This window comes from Botryllus schlosseri, chromosome 15 (assembly GCF_051294905.1).
Source record: "Botryllus schlosseri isolate E-star chromosome 15, Bs_hap1, whole genome shotgun sequence".
NCBI lineage: Eukaryota > Metazoa > Chordata > Ascidiacea > Stolidobranchia > Styelidae > Botryllus > Botryllus schlosseri.
This window is the reverse complement of record NC_137250.1, coordinates 21,372,985-21,386,677: the sequence shown is the minus strand read 5'-3', so window position 1 is coordinate 21,386,677 and position 13,693 is coordinate 21,372,985. Positions and strand designations below refer to the sequence as shown.

Below are 13,693 nucleotides of genomic sequence, written 5' to 3'. Positions count from 1 at the left end.
TCTAGTTACGAGTTTTGAAAAGTCAGTAGTTCTAGGTCTGGTTCTGATTGCCTATTTTGAAAAGTGATTAGTTCTAGTTGCGAGTTTTGAAAAGTCAGTAGTTCTAGATCTAGTTCTGATTGCTTATTTGGAAAAGTGAGTTGTTGTAGTTGTAGTTGCGAGTTTTTGAAAAGTCAGTAGTCCTAGGTCTAGTTCTGATTGCTTATTTTGAATAGCTCTAGTTCTTAGTTTTGAAAAGCGAGTAGTTCTAGTTCTAGATTTTGAGAGCGAGTTTTGAAAAGTGACTACCGGTAGTTCTAGTTCTACATTTTTAAAATTTTGTAGTTTGTAGAAGCTTTACAGTGTATGGCGGCGAATGCTCGCGTAATACCTCTCTAACTCCAATTTCCTGATATTTCTATTCCAGCAAGATCGCCAGTCTGGCCAAGGCGGCCGTAAGGGGAGACGAAAAAGCTTTGGATCAGTTTTTGAGTTATAATCAAGCCGACGGCACTCCGAAATCTGGTGTTACGGACGGCGTTTCGTTCTTTTTCGGCTCCGCTAACGGTATTTGAGTTATTTTGTGTTAATAAGCCAGTCTGGAGTCCAGTTTTTACTTCTGAATTTTTATTTCTTCAACTACTAGAACACATCTCCTCCAACCAACTTGAATACCCGACTCAAATATGAAGATTTGACAGTCACAAATAGTTCAAAAATTTCTTTTTCTTTTAAAATTCAACGATTACCTTGTTAAATCATCAGGTTGCCTGAAAAAACGTTGCACGCCAAATTTGGCTCAATTCCAACCAGTAGAAGCCGCCGCCGACCAATTTGCAATGTCGGCCAGATTTGGTAATAATAGTGTTTACATCGTCGTATTTCGTTGCTACGACATGACCAAAAACCGTGTTCCATGCACGCCTATTGGAGAGTGATGCTTAAGGCTCTGTGATAGAGTTTGGCTAAAGACATCGGCATTCAATGAAAAATAAATGTCACACCAATTAGCTGGAAATTATTTGAATCCATCAAAATATCCCCATTAAAGTGATGGTGCTATGTTTCGCTAGTTAAATACTTTCCTCCTTGAAATTAACGACCACAAAAAATAAATAAACTGACAAGCAGGTTAAATGCAGGTTATTATATTTCTCAAGTGATAATCAGTGTATTGAAGCATCTTTTGCCACCTAAAACCTCTATTTTTAAACAGTTTGGTAGGCCTATACCGCTCGCAGCATTGCGACGTAGGATAAGTCAATAGTAGACTATCACCTCTATATCACATCAGAATGAGTCCTAAATATCTAAATCAGTTGAAAATTCTGTGTTTTATTTTTCGAATAATGGACAAGCCTGCGACTTCATACATTTTGCCTTGGAATAAATATGCACCACCCTTACCAATCCATAGTTATCTTCACACGTAATCGCGGATGTCAACAACCTTTCAAGAGCAGATTAAATTCTATATTTTACATTTAAACCTCTATAATGACGTTACAGGTGACGTGATATTCGTGAACAGCAAAGGAGACAATATTCAGTGCATAAAAATGGACAGCGCAATCAAGAAGCTGTTGTTGTACAGCGAAAGGGAAGCACTCGTGTCAATCTCGTCTGATTTGGAGGTGAAAACTTTAATGCGCAAATCACACAGTAGTTTAATGACTAGGGCTGAGCAAAATCCGATGTCTGATTGATTTGATTATGAATTGAGCAATGAGCGTTAGGCTTCAAGTTCGTCAAATATCACTCGTTATGACGTCAATGACGTGAGATGATGTGCGAAAGGCGAAATATGTACCTTTTACGCGACCATAAAGGATATAATGTACTACAGCACATTAATGATAATTTGGATTTTAATAAAATAGTGTTTACGGTGACCGATTCTTTAATTATTTATTATGGTTGTGCCCACCGTAATACTATTTTATTCAAATCCAAATTTTTCGACGGCAATAACTCCGCTTCTACTGGTTGAAATTGAACCAAATTCGGTGAACATCGTTTCTGTAGACAACCTAACACTTTCATGGGGTGAACAGAAAATTTTGAAATTTTTCTTCATTTATTTTAAGATAACAAATAGAAACTTTGTACTCCTGTAGCAATCCGGCTACTCGCTGGAATTGAACCAAATTTGGTGTGTAGGCTTAAATTAGGTAACCTAACTAATATGGAATCATCGTGCCTGGCACTATCAATTACTTTTCAAATATTTAGATTGTTGTATCGCAAATCCACGGTGACGGCAAGGCCGAAGAACTGACCGCGGTCAAACTGAGCGGACAGGGCACCCAGTCCGATATCACATGGGCGGGGGAGGGCTTGCTGGCAGCTGCCACTTCCGATCGATCGCTACGGTTCGAGTCATTTTTTTTATTTTTTTCATTCATTTTTTTAGCTTTATAAATCTTGTTCAGTTTGTGGGATTTGAGATCTAATGACAACTACACGCTTTCGCTCGGCGTCGAGCAAGGATACATGGATGACGAACGTATCGTGTGTGTGGCGTACTCTGAACAAAAACGTAAGAAATACCTATTTTGTTATATATGAAGAGAACTTACATTATAATTGAGTAGTATATTCACGTCGGAATAAACCCGAATATTATCGGCTGACACTCGTCAGGGGTAATCGTCGGCAACTAATAGAGAATTGGAAAGAACATTATATCAAAAATTGAATCGCTCTCTCCACCTCGATTATTCGAAATTTCATGCCGGTGATGTCACATTCTTCACACCCTTTTTAGCTTGGAAATCTGTAAAATTTGAAACGAAATTTTGTCGATTGGCGACCTTCAACAATCGGTATCGAACAAATGTAATTAGGAATAATATATATGCTAATTCAACTAAGAAATTGTAAATTCTTTTTTGATATTACATATATTATTGATATTTCCGCCAACGGTGGAAAACCGCTAGTGTGAGCCATAGTTGTAACCAGGCGCGTAGCCAGGGGGGGGGTTTCGGGGGTCGAAACCCCCTCCTTTACAAACGCGAAACCCCCTCCTTTAACACGAAACCTCGCCCTTTTTAAATGACCGCTCTGACGCTAATAGTCGGTTGCAATTCAATAAGTTGTATTATGAGTATTGCGCGCGGCCAATAACAAAAGTCGCGGCTAATTAACGAAAGTCGTATTGCTAATTAGCGAGATTCGTCCTGGCGCATTGCACTACACAATGTAACGCGACACGATCTCCCGCTGAGATGATTGCGAAATCAGGTCATTCATTGTCGCGCGTTCGGCAATTATTGCTAGCCTCATTTACCGCGTCTCCAACAAGCCTAATTCCGCTGGCTTGAATAATCACATCTGCAATAGGCCCTGTGCGCACGATATCGTCACTGGCCTTCACAATCACATCTGCATTGGCTTGGTGTGCACGATATCTTCGCTTGCCTACACAATCGCATCTGCAATAGGCCTAGTACTAAAGATATCGCTAGATTAACTACCGCGTCTTGGGCCTACATGCATTGGCTCCTATTTCTCGATGGCTTGGATAAAATGCGATTAAGTGTATGCTGATTAGCGATTGTGATTAAAGAATGACATCTCGTAACTGAACGACATCGAATGTCCGCAATCATGTTCGACGCGTGCGTATGTACAGTACATGCGTAATTGATTACCACTAGTCTTCAGTTATAGTCCAGTAGGCTTGAGTTATAAACGAGGTAAGGTTGGAACCATCTAAAATCGGCGTCATTATAGCACATATTCCATAAAACCTCGTACATTTTTACTTGCGCAATTCGTCGCCGAGGCTACGTAAGACGCAAGACGCATTGATGAGCGGGCGTATTTAATTGTTGGACGCGTTGATAAGCCGCGTTGATAAGCGCGTGTTTTCACATGTTCGACGCGTGCGTATTTGATTGTTCAAGACAGATCAGGGAGTCGCTAATCAACAGCACTTCCATACTCGTCGACAAGCTTATCATACGCCTATAATCGCCGACACGGGAATGTTTTATAATCGTTATTTACGCATCACATGTACTTAACCCTAACGAATCGATGCTACGTTACAAAATTCGAAAAAAATCGAAACCCCCCCCCTTTTATTTCAAACCCCCCCCTTATTTTTCGGCTGGCTACGCGCCTGGTTGTAACCAAGTCACAATGTTCCGCGTCGCAAGTCAAATTGACTTTAATAGTTTTGACTCGAGTCAAGTCGAGTCATTTTCAATTCACCATCGAGTCAAGTCCAAGTCGTGGGGCAACAGTCCGAGTCCGAGTCGTAGTGTTATGACTTGAGTCCGAGTCCAAGTTCGGTCGAGATATGTTAAACCCAGTTATGTGAAACTCTAGGGTGATATCGAAGGCCTTGGTTTTATAATAAACTCATCTTTCTTGCTCCAAACATGTTTATTCAAACAGACAAAAGGCAGTTTCTGGGCCTATTTTACAATTATTGGTTTTGATATACGTGAGTTGATATAGAATGTGTCGAGTCAATACACACACAGACTCGAGTCGAGTCATTTTTCATTTTCAAGAAAATGACTCGAGTATAGCAGGGTTGTAATGACTCGACTTTAGTCAGAACAGAGTCGCGCTTTTCTGGTGACTCGACTCGAGTCAATTTGTGTATTGACTCGACTTGTACACTTGACAAAAACTCGGAATTTTGTACTCGTCGGCAGTCGGCATTGCAGTTTCCACAACGAAGCATTACAAATAAACAGCTGCTGATATATATCATAACCGAGCCGTGCTTGGCCGTTTGTCGTAACAGCAGCTCGCAGTATCTGTATTAAGTTGAAGGCAGAATTTTCATGTTCACTTTATCTTATTCTCATATAACTACTTGAAACGGGCGCCAATCGTTATTTCACAGTTCGTTACTCAGCATTTGGACCTGCCGCCATAACCATCCGCTTATATAGCCTGACGTGTTTGTGTGGGTGGTTGCTAGAATCAGAACCAACAGCAATTCGTCCCCCAGTCCAACCGTTGGTCAATTTTCAAATCTGAATTTCGTCTATAATATTGGTCATTACATTAGATTACTATTCATTTTTAACCTCTCTCAGCCCCGAGTGTCAGATTTACCTGTAGAGCTGGGGCACGTAATTCATAATTATAGCATCTGGTATGTTTTTATAATTACTTTATTGTATGTTGTTAATTCGTGACCTCAGTCTGTTGATTAATCAAAAGATATTGTACTCGCCCAAACGTAGCAGACTAAAAGAATATCTTTCGTGAGATGCCCACGCAAATTGTCATGGCTGTATTCCTATGTGGATGCGCCAGGTGGCATTTGCATTGTGGGCTCAGATTGGAAGGACAGGACTATTATTAGTCACTCCCACCCAGCGCGGCTATTGACAATGGACGAATACCCTAAGTTTTGCCCAAGGTATTTCTTTGGTATCACATCCCGTGGAGTTGCGTGTTGGCTGAAACTGCATATGTCCTTTGGTGTGTTGTGTGATCGTGGTGCGGTAATGACCAGCTCCGAAATGCCTGTTCCCATAAAATAGCCTATGCATTTTTTTTTTCTTGAGGGGGAGAGGTATGCATTTCAAACCCAGCTATCTACTGGAGCAGGGGTCACCAACCGTTTTGAAACAAATAACTACTTCTTGTGTAGTTTGTACTGATTATTGCGACGACCGACGGGTTACCACTTACTCCCGCCGTTTATCCGTGCTCAGTAGGATTTCTCCACTTAGAGTAAGACAATCAAAGCACTCGGCCGGGTTTCCGCCCCTTACCAAGAACAAAAAAACGCTCACTCGCCGGGACTCACACTAGCTCTTCCGGGCTCAGTTGCGTTGCTGCAGTGCGCGCCAGACTCGGGAATATTAACTATAGATTCCCTGTTGAGCCGCCGCGCGGGCGAAGATGAGCAATGCCCCGAGCGTCTGCGTTCGTATGTTCCTTGGGGTCGGCCGACCCATGTTCAACTACTGCTCATATGAAACCAGCTTCAACTTCCAAATCTTTCATTTGAATATTTGCTACAGCGACCGCGGGCGACTCATTTGGTCCGCGTTGTTGACCCCTGTACTAGAGACATTTGAATCGCGAAGCTCGAAGAACATTTTCAAGAATTAATTAAATTATCGAAAATACTCTATAATTTATGTTGGTTTACGAAATACTTTTGAGTCCCCGTCAAGCACGCTCCCCACCCTATTAAGGAATTTGGGGTGCGGCAGGTAAAGACCTGGCAATAATGCAAATCGTTGGGTGCGATAAATCATCCCAATAAAGTTGGGCAATTGGTGTATTATGATTTAATAAACAAATGACGCATGATGTATGAAGAGAGTTGATATCTCATTAACCTTTTCATCGCAATCCTTGTATTGTCTTCCATTATATCCTTCAAGATTATAGTTCTAAGAAACAAAACAAATGTAATCGTGAGTAATCGTGACTACTTTTCCAGTGTAATCGTAATCGCAATCGATTACATTCATGAAGTAATCACCCCATGTCTGACTCAGATTCGACACTCCACTCTCCGTGACTTGGACCCGTACTTGACTCGGTGGTGAATTGAAAATGACTCGACTTGACTCGAGTCAAAACTGTAAAAGTGAAACTGACTTGTGACTCGGAACCTTGTGACTTGTTACAACCCTGGAGTGTAGTGATCGAAAAATTGCGATCTCGAGACAAGTCATGACTCGAGTCATTACAACCCTGGTGTAAGCTGTTCGCGTATTACAAATGCCAAATTTTTTCTGCAAATCGTTTCCTAAATTTGGGCTCAATCCTTTTTTTCAGGAATTCTCAGCGCGGGCACTGATAAATCTCACGTTGCGATGTGGAATTTTAGCCCGTCAGCTAAATCTCGACGAGACCCAGAACAGCAATGGCACTTACAACAAGCTACCAAGCTGGATGTGAACCCTTCAAAATTATCCGTAAGTTCGTCATCTCTTTTCGATTCTGCTTTATGATGGCTTATGATGGCTCAGACGGCTTCAAGATTTGAAATTAGTTCCAGGCTTGGTCCCAGGCAGACTTTGACAACTGGATAATTCTCATTTAATTTGTGAAATATTTAGTTCTACTTTGAACCCATCTGTCCAAATCTAATATAAACCGATTTTCCATGTGCTTTTGTGATATTTTGACAGTGGGCTCATCGAAAGCAAATCTTGGCCGTTATCAGTGACCGGAGTGTCTTGTATTTGAACGAGCAAAAAATGAATTGGGCGCTCACGAAGAATCTGGTGGCGGTGCAGACGTCTCCTAAGAGTGCAGTTGTAGAATTACTTATAGAGCAGACGGCGCAATCGTTGAGTGAGTAACGTTTCTTATATATGTGACGTTGATTAAGACGGGCGACAGCTAAAAAAAGTTAAGAACACACTGGCTTGAAAAAAATGAAACAACAAATTTGGAAGATAATTATAAATTTGGAACATATTTTTATGCATGGGGTTGCAATATAGAGTACATGATCTACTATGGACACTAGGGCTGTTCAAAAAAAATTCTTCTGATTTCCCTGGCTATGCTATAAAATTGTCAGGTTGGTGAAGACAACGCTGCACGCCAACTTTGGCTGAATTCCAACCAGTAGAAGTGATTTTCTTGCAGTAGAAAGTTTTGAATTTATCATTAAAAAACAAAAAAATAAATTATCAAAATTTTTCAGTCAACCCCATAAAATTGTTGGGCTATCAGTAGAGATGATGCACACCAAATTTGGCTCAATTCCCACCTCTGGAAGCGAAATTATTGCAGTTGAAAAATTTGGATTTGAATAAAATAGTATTTACGGTTACTAACTCTTTAAATTATTTATTATAAAATCATGGAATTGGAAAGTTTTCTACTGCTGTAACTTCGCTTCTAGTGGTCGGAATTGAGCCAAATTTGGTGTGCGTCATCTCTGCCGACAGCCTAACAATTTCATGGGGTTCACAGAAAAATTATGAAATTTTATTTTTTTGTTTTTCAATGATAAATTCAAAACTTTCTACTGCACGAATCTCGCTTCTACTGGTTAGAATGGAGCCAACGTTGGTGTGCAGCATTTTATTAACCAACTTCACTATTTTATTAAGTAGTGAAATCTGAAGGAAAAGTTTTTTTTAACAGCCCTAATATACACACTTGACAGTCGTCAATGTCACAATACTGCAAACCTTATGCCGGACAGTTGGATGTTTAAGACTATGTTACATGTGAAAGCTATTAAGAAGTCTTTTTAAACAAAATTCGTTAAATTTCAACGGTACAGTTGAGCAACATTTGACTGTAAAATATCGTCTAGTAAAGTCTTGATTGTTTAAAAAGAACTGATGATTCCAAATCAAGTTTTCGGCTTATAATAGCACTTCACCGTACAGAAACTTCAATAGAACCACGTGATACCGAAAAGGCAGCTGCAGATTTCTCATTTATTGTTAATACACAATGTCCTTTTCAATTCTCTGCTAGTTGCTAACGGTTACCCCTGACGAGTGTCAGCCGAAAATATTCAGGTTCATTTCGAATGAATATAGGGGAGAGGCGACCAAGATGAGACAATTTAATTCTGTGTTAATATATCATTCGATTGTGTATTGAAGTTCTTCACCTCCAAGAGTTTAAATTCTAACATATTTTTATGCACATCCTTAACAGTGGCACAGTCTATGAGTAAGTATCACTGTCGCATTAGCTTGCTTTAGACCCCATGCAATGCAATCGGTGTTGAAGGGGAGACGATTGCACTACATCCATATTTGTAATTTTCAACTTGGAGAGTTACTAATTTGTCATGTAAACTTTGGCAGCTTGTTCACTGTAATTGATGTCTGTTTGGTGGTGGTCAACGTTGTCTGATAGTTGGTGTGTGTCGGATTTGTGCGAATATACTGTAAAGATGGTGAATCTGTACATTCGTATATTGTGTACTTGTTAAGCCTGAACATATTCAATAAATATTGCATGTCTGTGTATTAGGGCTGTTCAAAAATAATCCTAATCCTAAAAAAATTCATGCAATAAATTCAAAATTTTTTTCTTCTTATATAGCAATGCTGCTACAGGTTGGCATTGAACCGAATTTGGTGTGCAGCGTTCTTTTTTTTTAGGCAACCTAACAATTTAATCAAGTAGCCAATAAAAGTCTTTTTTGAACAGCCCTACTGTGTATGCATAAGGAGGTCGCAATGGAATCAAAGTAGCTTATATCCATTTTTCGAATGAAAGAAAATTATTTTGTGTGAAGTTTTCATTTGCTTTCGCCAATGTGGTAAACATAAGCACGGCTAAGAAATGGCCGAAGAGACATGAAAAATTTACAAAAACTTGATTTTCTATAAATTTGAAAAATGGATCTCAAAATTTGAAAAATGAACACACGGTATGCTACTTTGATTCCACCGCGACCACGTAGTCAAATGATAGACTTAAAATTGCCCCACCAGGTCTGTTCAACTCATAAATTCTGCAATGGAATGTGAACCATCTTCAATATATGCGTAATGATATTCCACAGACGTATCAGCATTGTCGCGGTCGCACGCGATTAACTTCATGACCTCGGCGCAGTCGCAAAAGACAATTCTCATGGAGCTGCAGGCCGACAGTTTATTTACCGGGCTTGCTGTGGCCAATGTAAGCATTATGTCGTGCATGCGTTATCTCAATATGTTTCAACTTTCATTTTGTGCCTAGCATTCGACTGTTATCAAAATATGCCAACCTAGTTTGTGTACCATCTTAGAATAGTGCATTAGGCAATCTGTTCGCACCAATTAATCGAAATTTCATGCTGGTGACGTCACGTTTGGGATACGATTGCTGGTATACAATTTTCTTTCCAATTCTCTACTAGTTTCCGACGATTACCCCTGAAGAGTGTCAGCCAAAAACATATGGGTTTATTTCAATATTGTTGTTCTAATGTGTTTTAAATCAATGTATTCTACATTCTCGCAGCAAACCGTGGCTGTTTGGAACACGAACCAAGCTACTATTTACGACATCGTCAACAATAAGCTAGTGCATTCAGGTACGTTGAATAACTATTGCAATGAAACATCACATAGTAATTAGTCCTAAGTAGACCTACTGCTCTAAAGGGGTGGTCAGTAACTAAGTGTTTCTACTGTTTGTAAAACACCAGTAACACTTTTTTTCACTACGTAACTCAATTGGTTACTTGGTTTTCACATTACAACTTTTACTCAACAACTTTTGACGCAAAACTATTTTCTTTTACACTTTGAGTTTTGTTAAGTTGAAACTAGTTTAGGGATTGGCATTTTTGAGTGAAATACTACTTGTGTACTTTGTATATATTTCATTTTCACTGGGTGAGTTAGTGACCAGTAATTTTAAACTGCTACTTTCATCACTTGTAATTGAGTATAAATTTACGGTATTAGTGCTACTTTTACCCGAAGAACAAGGTTGACTACTTTCACAACCCTTGTTACTTGTCAGGAATTTATCCAATCAATACTGGCTTCCCGTTTAAGCTCTTGCGTCCGACCCGTACATTTCTTTGTACGTCTCGTCACCTTTCCATACATTTTCGTTCAAAATGTTGGCTAATTCTTACGGACTTGATTCCGAGGCATGTTTTTACCTTCAGGAAGCTTCCCAATTCTATCGTCGGTCTGCGCTTTGCACGACCAGAGTTTCTTCACTGCGGAAATTGGAAGGAGCAAAGATATTTCAAAGATTGAAGTTCGGAATTTTAAGGTAATATGCAGCGTTTCTTAGAAAACAGGTGCCAATAAAGCTGTTACGTTGGCCAGTTGAACTAATCCGTTATTTGATTTGGTGTATTTACAGTAATCTTGTACTAATCTTAACGAATAATACTTCCAAAATTTCTAAAAGATATGTAATCTAATTTGTGGAATGTTTCTATGTTCTCAAATTAATTCTTATCAGTTCCTGGTTTTCCCGTAAATCAGGGTGGTAACCAAGTGACAAGTCTCCGAGTCACAAGTCAATCTCACTTTTATAGTTTTGACTCGCGTCCAAGTCAGCGAGCAGAGGGTCTAATCCGAGTCATGTTATTGTGCATCTAGTCGAGCCCAAGTCATTCTGTTGGCTGCTCAGTTTCCAGTTAAAGTCTTGTTAAACTCAATTTTTATAACTCTGTTTGGTGATATCGAATGCTTCGCATTTATAATATACCAATTTTCCTCACTTTTAGCAGTTTCTGGTGGAATTTCCAAGTAGCCAGTTTTAATTGACGAAATCCCAATAGTAAGGTTACTTTACTTTTCTTTAAAATTGCAATGAAATGTCGGTCTCGGCCATCTGAGTCTCGAGTCATATGACTTGGTTCGAGTCATGCACAATGACTCGAGTTCAAGTCGAGTCAATCTGCGAATTGTTAATGCCCTCTCTGTGAGCTTCTTGCAGGCTCGTTGATGTTTTTTATCAATAATTTACAGAATGAGCCCTTAGAATACAGCGTTCTTGAATATTCCAAATTTTGGACAACCCTAACGTATAATAACCATCCCTCCTGTAAATACAGCACAATATTCAAGGTAATTAGAAGTTGGAGGATAATCTGAGTAATGAATTTACGCTTGAATTTCAGGGAACGGTGAAGCAGGTCGTGCAATTCCAAGACAAGGAAGGCGAAGTCTCCCACATGAATGTCTGCGGAGACTATCTCCTGGCTGCCACAAAAGCCGGATTCATAAAAATCTTCAATCTTACCAAAAGGTACGTAGCGAGCGGAGTTGTAATGACTCGAGTCATGACTCGACTCGAGTCACGGTTTTCTGATGGCTAAACTTGACTCGAGTCATTTTCTCCGAATACGGAAATGACTCGAGTCAATCTGTGTATTGACTCGACTTGGACTCGTGTCATTGCGCATGACTCGAACCAAGTCATATCACTCGAGACTCAGGGCTGTAATGACTCGACTCGAGTCACGATTTTCTGGTGACTCGACTTGATTCGAGTCATTTTCTCAAAATACAGAAATGACTCAAGTCGACTCGAGTCAATCTGTGTATTGACTCGGTTTGGACTCGAATCATTGCGCATGACTCGGACCAAGTCATATGACTCGAGACTCAGACGGCCAAGACCGACATTTCATTGTAATTTCGAAGAATAGTAAACTAACCACACTATCGGGATTTCGTCTATTGGTACTGGTAGGCTACTTGAAAATGCGACCAGAAACTGCTAGAAGTGAGGAAAATTAGTATATTATGAATGCGAACCATTCGATATCACTGAGCAGTAAACACAATGACTTGGACTCTGACTCGAGTCGTAATACCTTGACTAGGCGGTGAATTGAAAATGACTCGACTTGACTTGAGTCAAAACTATAAAAGTGAGATTGACCTGTGACTCGGAGCTTTGTGACTCGGTTACAACCCTGGTAGAAAACGTATCGAAACTGTAATTCTAGTCGATAGTATAACTGTCTGATTCTGATCTTACAATTTGTGTGGCTGCCTTAATTCATGTTGCCAAATTTCCGATTCTTTTTCAGGGAAGCAAAAGCTGTCGGTAACGCGATCGACATCAGAGACGTAATCCCGTATTTTGCGTCATTCCAAGACATCAAGTGCAACAGCACCGGAACAAAAGTGGCCATGATTATCAGACAGGTGTCGGCACATTTCCAAGATATATAAAAAAATCGACCATAAATTCTCGTTGTAGATTTATTCACTAACGGCTTTTCTATCGGTCAGTGAACATCAGTGAAGCAGTGTATCAAATTCGAAATGACAATATCACGCGAAGACATAAAATTGGTCCTACTTTATGAATTTCAGTCGCTGTTTTAATGGCGTACGCTACTCCATGAGAGCAGACTTGGTCCACTTGAAAATTTTCAGCTGCTCCAAATTAGATTGAAATCAACACTACAGCGACAAAGGTTTCTCCAAATTAGAGTAGGGTTAGAATTATAGCTACACAGTTATTTCCAAATCAGATTAAAATTAGAATTATAGCCACACATTTTTTAGAATTTAGAATCAGAATTATCGAGTTCGAGACGTCTTGAACCTCAAGTCAAGTTCTGTTGAATCATGGTTCATTGTTATAAGTAGGGCGATTTTTTTTTACCTAAAACATCACAAATTTTGACATTTTCCAGTTAAAAATCTTGTCAAAATTTCGACCTCGTATATGCAAATTAGATGTTTTCGCACATACTGTTAGAATTGAATAGTATATTCATATCGTAATGAACCCGAATATTTTTGGCTGACACTCGTCAGTGGTAATCGTCAGCAACTTTTCGAAATTTGTCCTCTTATTTCAGAAAAAGTGTTAAAATGAGAGCAACAATTAGACTCCAACGCACCGAACGCCAGGGTGTGCCGTAAAATAAACGAAAGCTATGCCCCTACGGGTAGTTAAAGAGCGAAATCGGAAAAACGACCTTTTTTTAGTCAACCCAATACTATTATTCGAATAAATTCCCAAATCACCCGTTTTTCCTCCAGTATTATTGCTTTCAAAATTTTTGAAATGAGTCCCTTTAAGATCTCAAAATATGTAACCCTAACTGATTCAAAGGTTTTCCATATTCAGGAGAACGGGGAAGCGTCTTCGAAACTGTATGTGTACGACGTTGAAAAAGATAAAATGGATAATATCGATTTCGCTACCGGCCAGTCAAGCGACGATTTACACACTCATTCAGAGGCTATGAAAGAGTAATTATTTATAGCTGTCTGTATTTAGGTAGGCTACCTTTTTCCATTTGTTTTCCGTCGTG

At 39.5% G+C, this 13,693-nt stretch overlaps 1 protein-coding gene across 5 annotated transcripts in view; it reads left to right on the top strand.

Moving 5' to 3' along the window:
* The window catches only part of LOC145457192 (intraflagellar transport protein 140 homolog), a 35,100-nt gene that overhangs the window by 2,854 nt on the left and 18,553 nt on the right, over positions 1–13,693 (top strand). The window contains exons 5-17 of one of the 5 annotated variants that reach the window (XM_080335367.1): positions 407–546; positions 1,489–1,613; positions 2,212–2,351; positions 2,412–2,518; positions 6,751–6,890; positions 7,107–7,272; positions 8,605–8,619; positions 9,464–9,582; positions 9,907–9,979; positions 10,565–10,674; positions 11,534–11,661; positions 12,452–12,569; positions 13,507–13,631. In XM_080335367.1, the coding sequence (XP_080191493.1) occupies positions 407–546; positions 1,489–1,613; positions 2,212–2,351; positions 2,412–2,518; positions 6,751–6,890; positions 7,107–7,272; positions 8,605–8,619; positions 9,464–9,582; positions 9,907–9,979; positions 10,565–10,674; positions 11,534–11,661; positions 12,452–12,569; positions 13,507–13,631 (1,506 nt within the window). Of the gene's footprint in view, positions 1–149; positions 547–1,488; positions 1,614–2,211; positions 2,352–2,411; positions 2,519–6,750; positions 6,891–7,106; positions 7,273–8,604; positions 8,620–9,463; positions 9,583–9,906; positions 9,980–10,564; positions 10,675–11,533; positions 11,662–12,451; positions 12,570–13,506; positions 13,632–13,693 lie in introns of all 5 variants that reach the window. The other 4 variants (XM_080335371.1, XM_080335369.1, XM_080335370.1 and 1 more) reach the window with 4 other exon arrangements.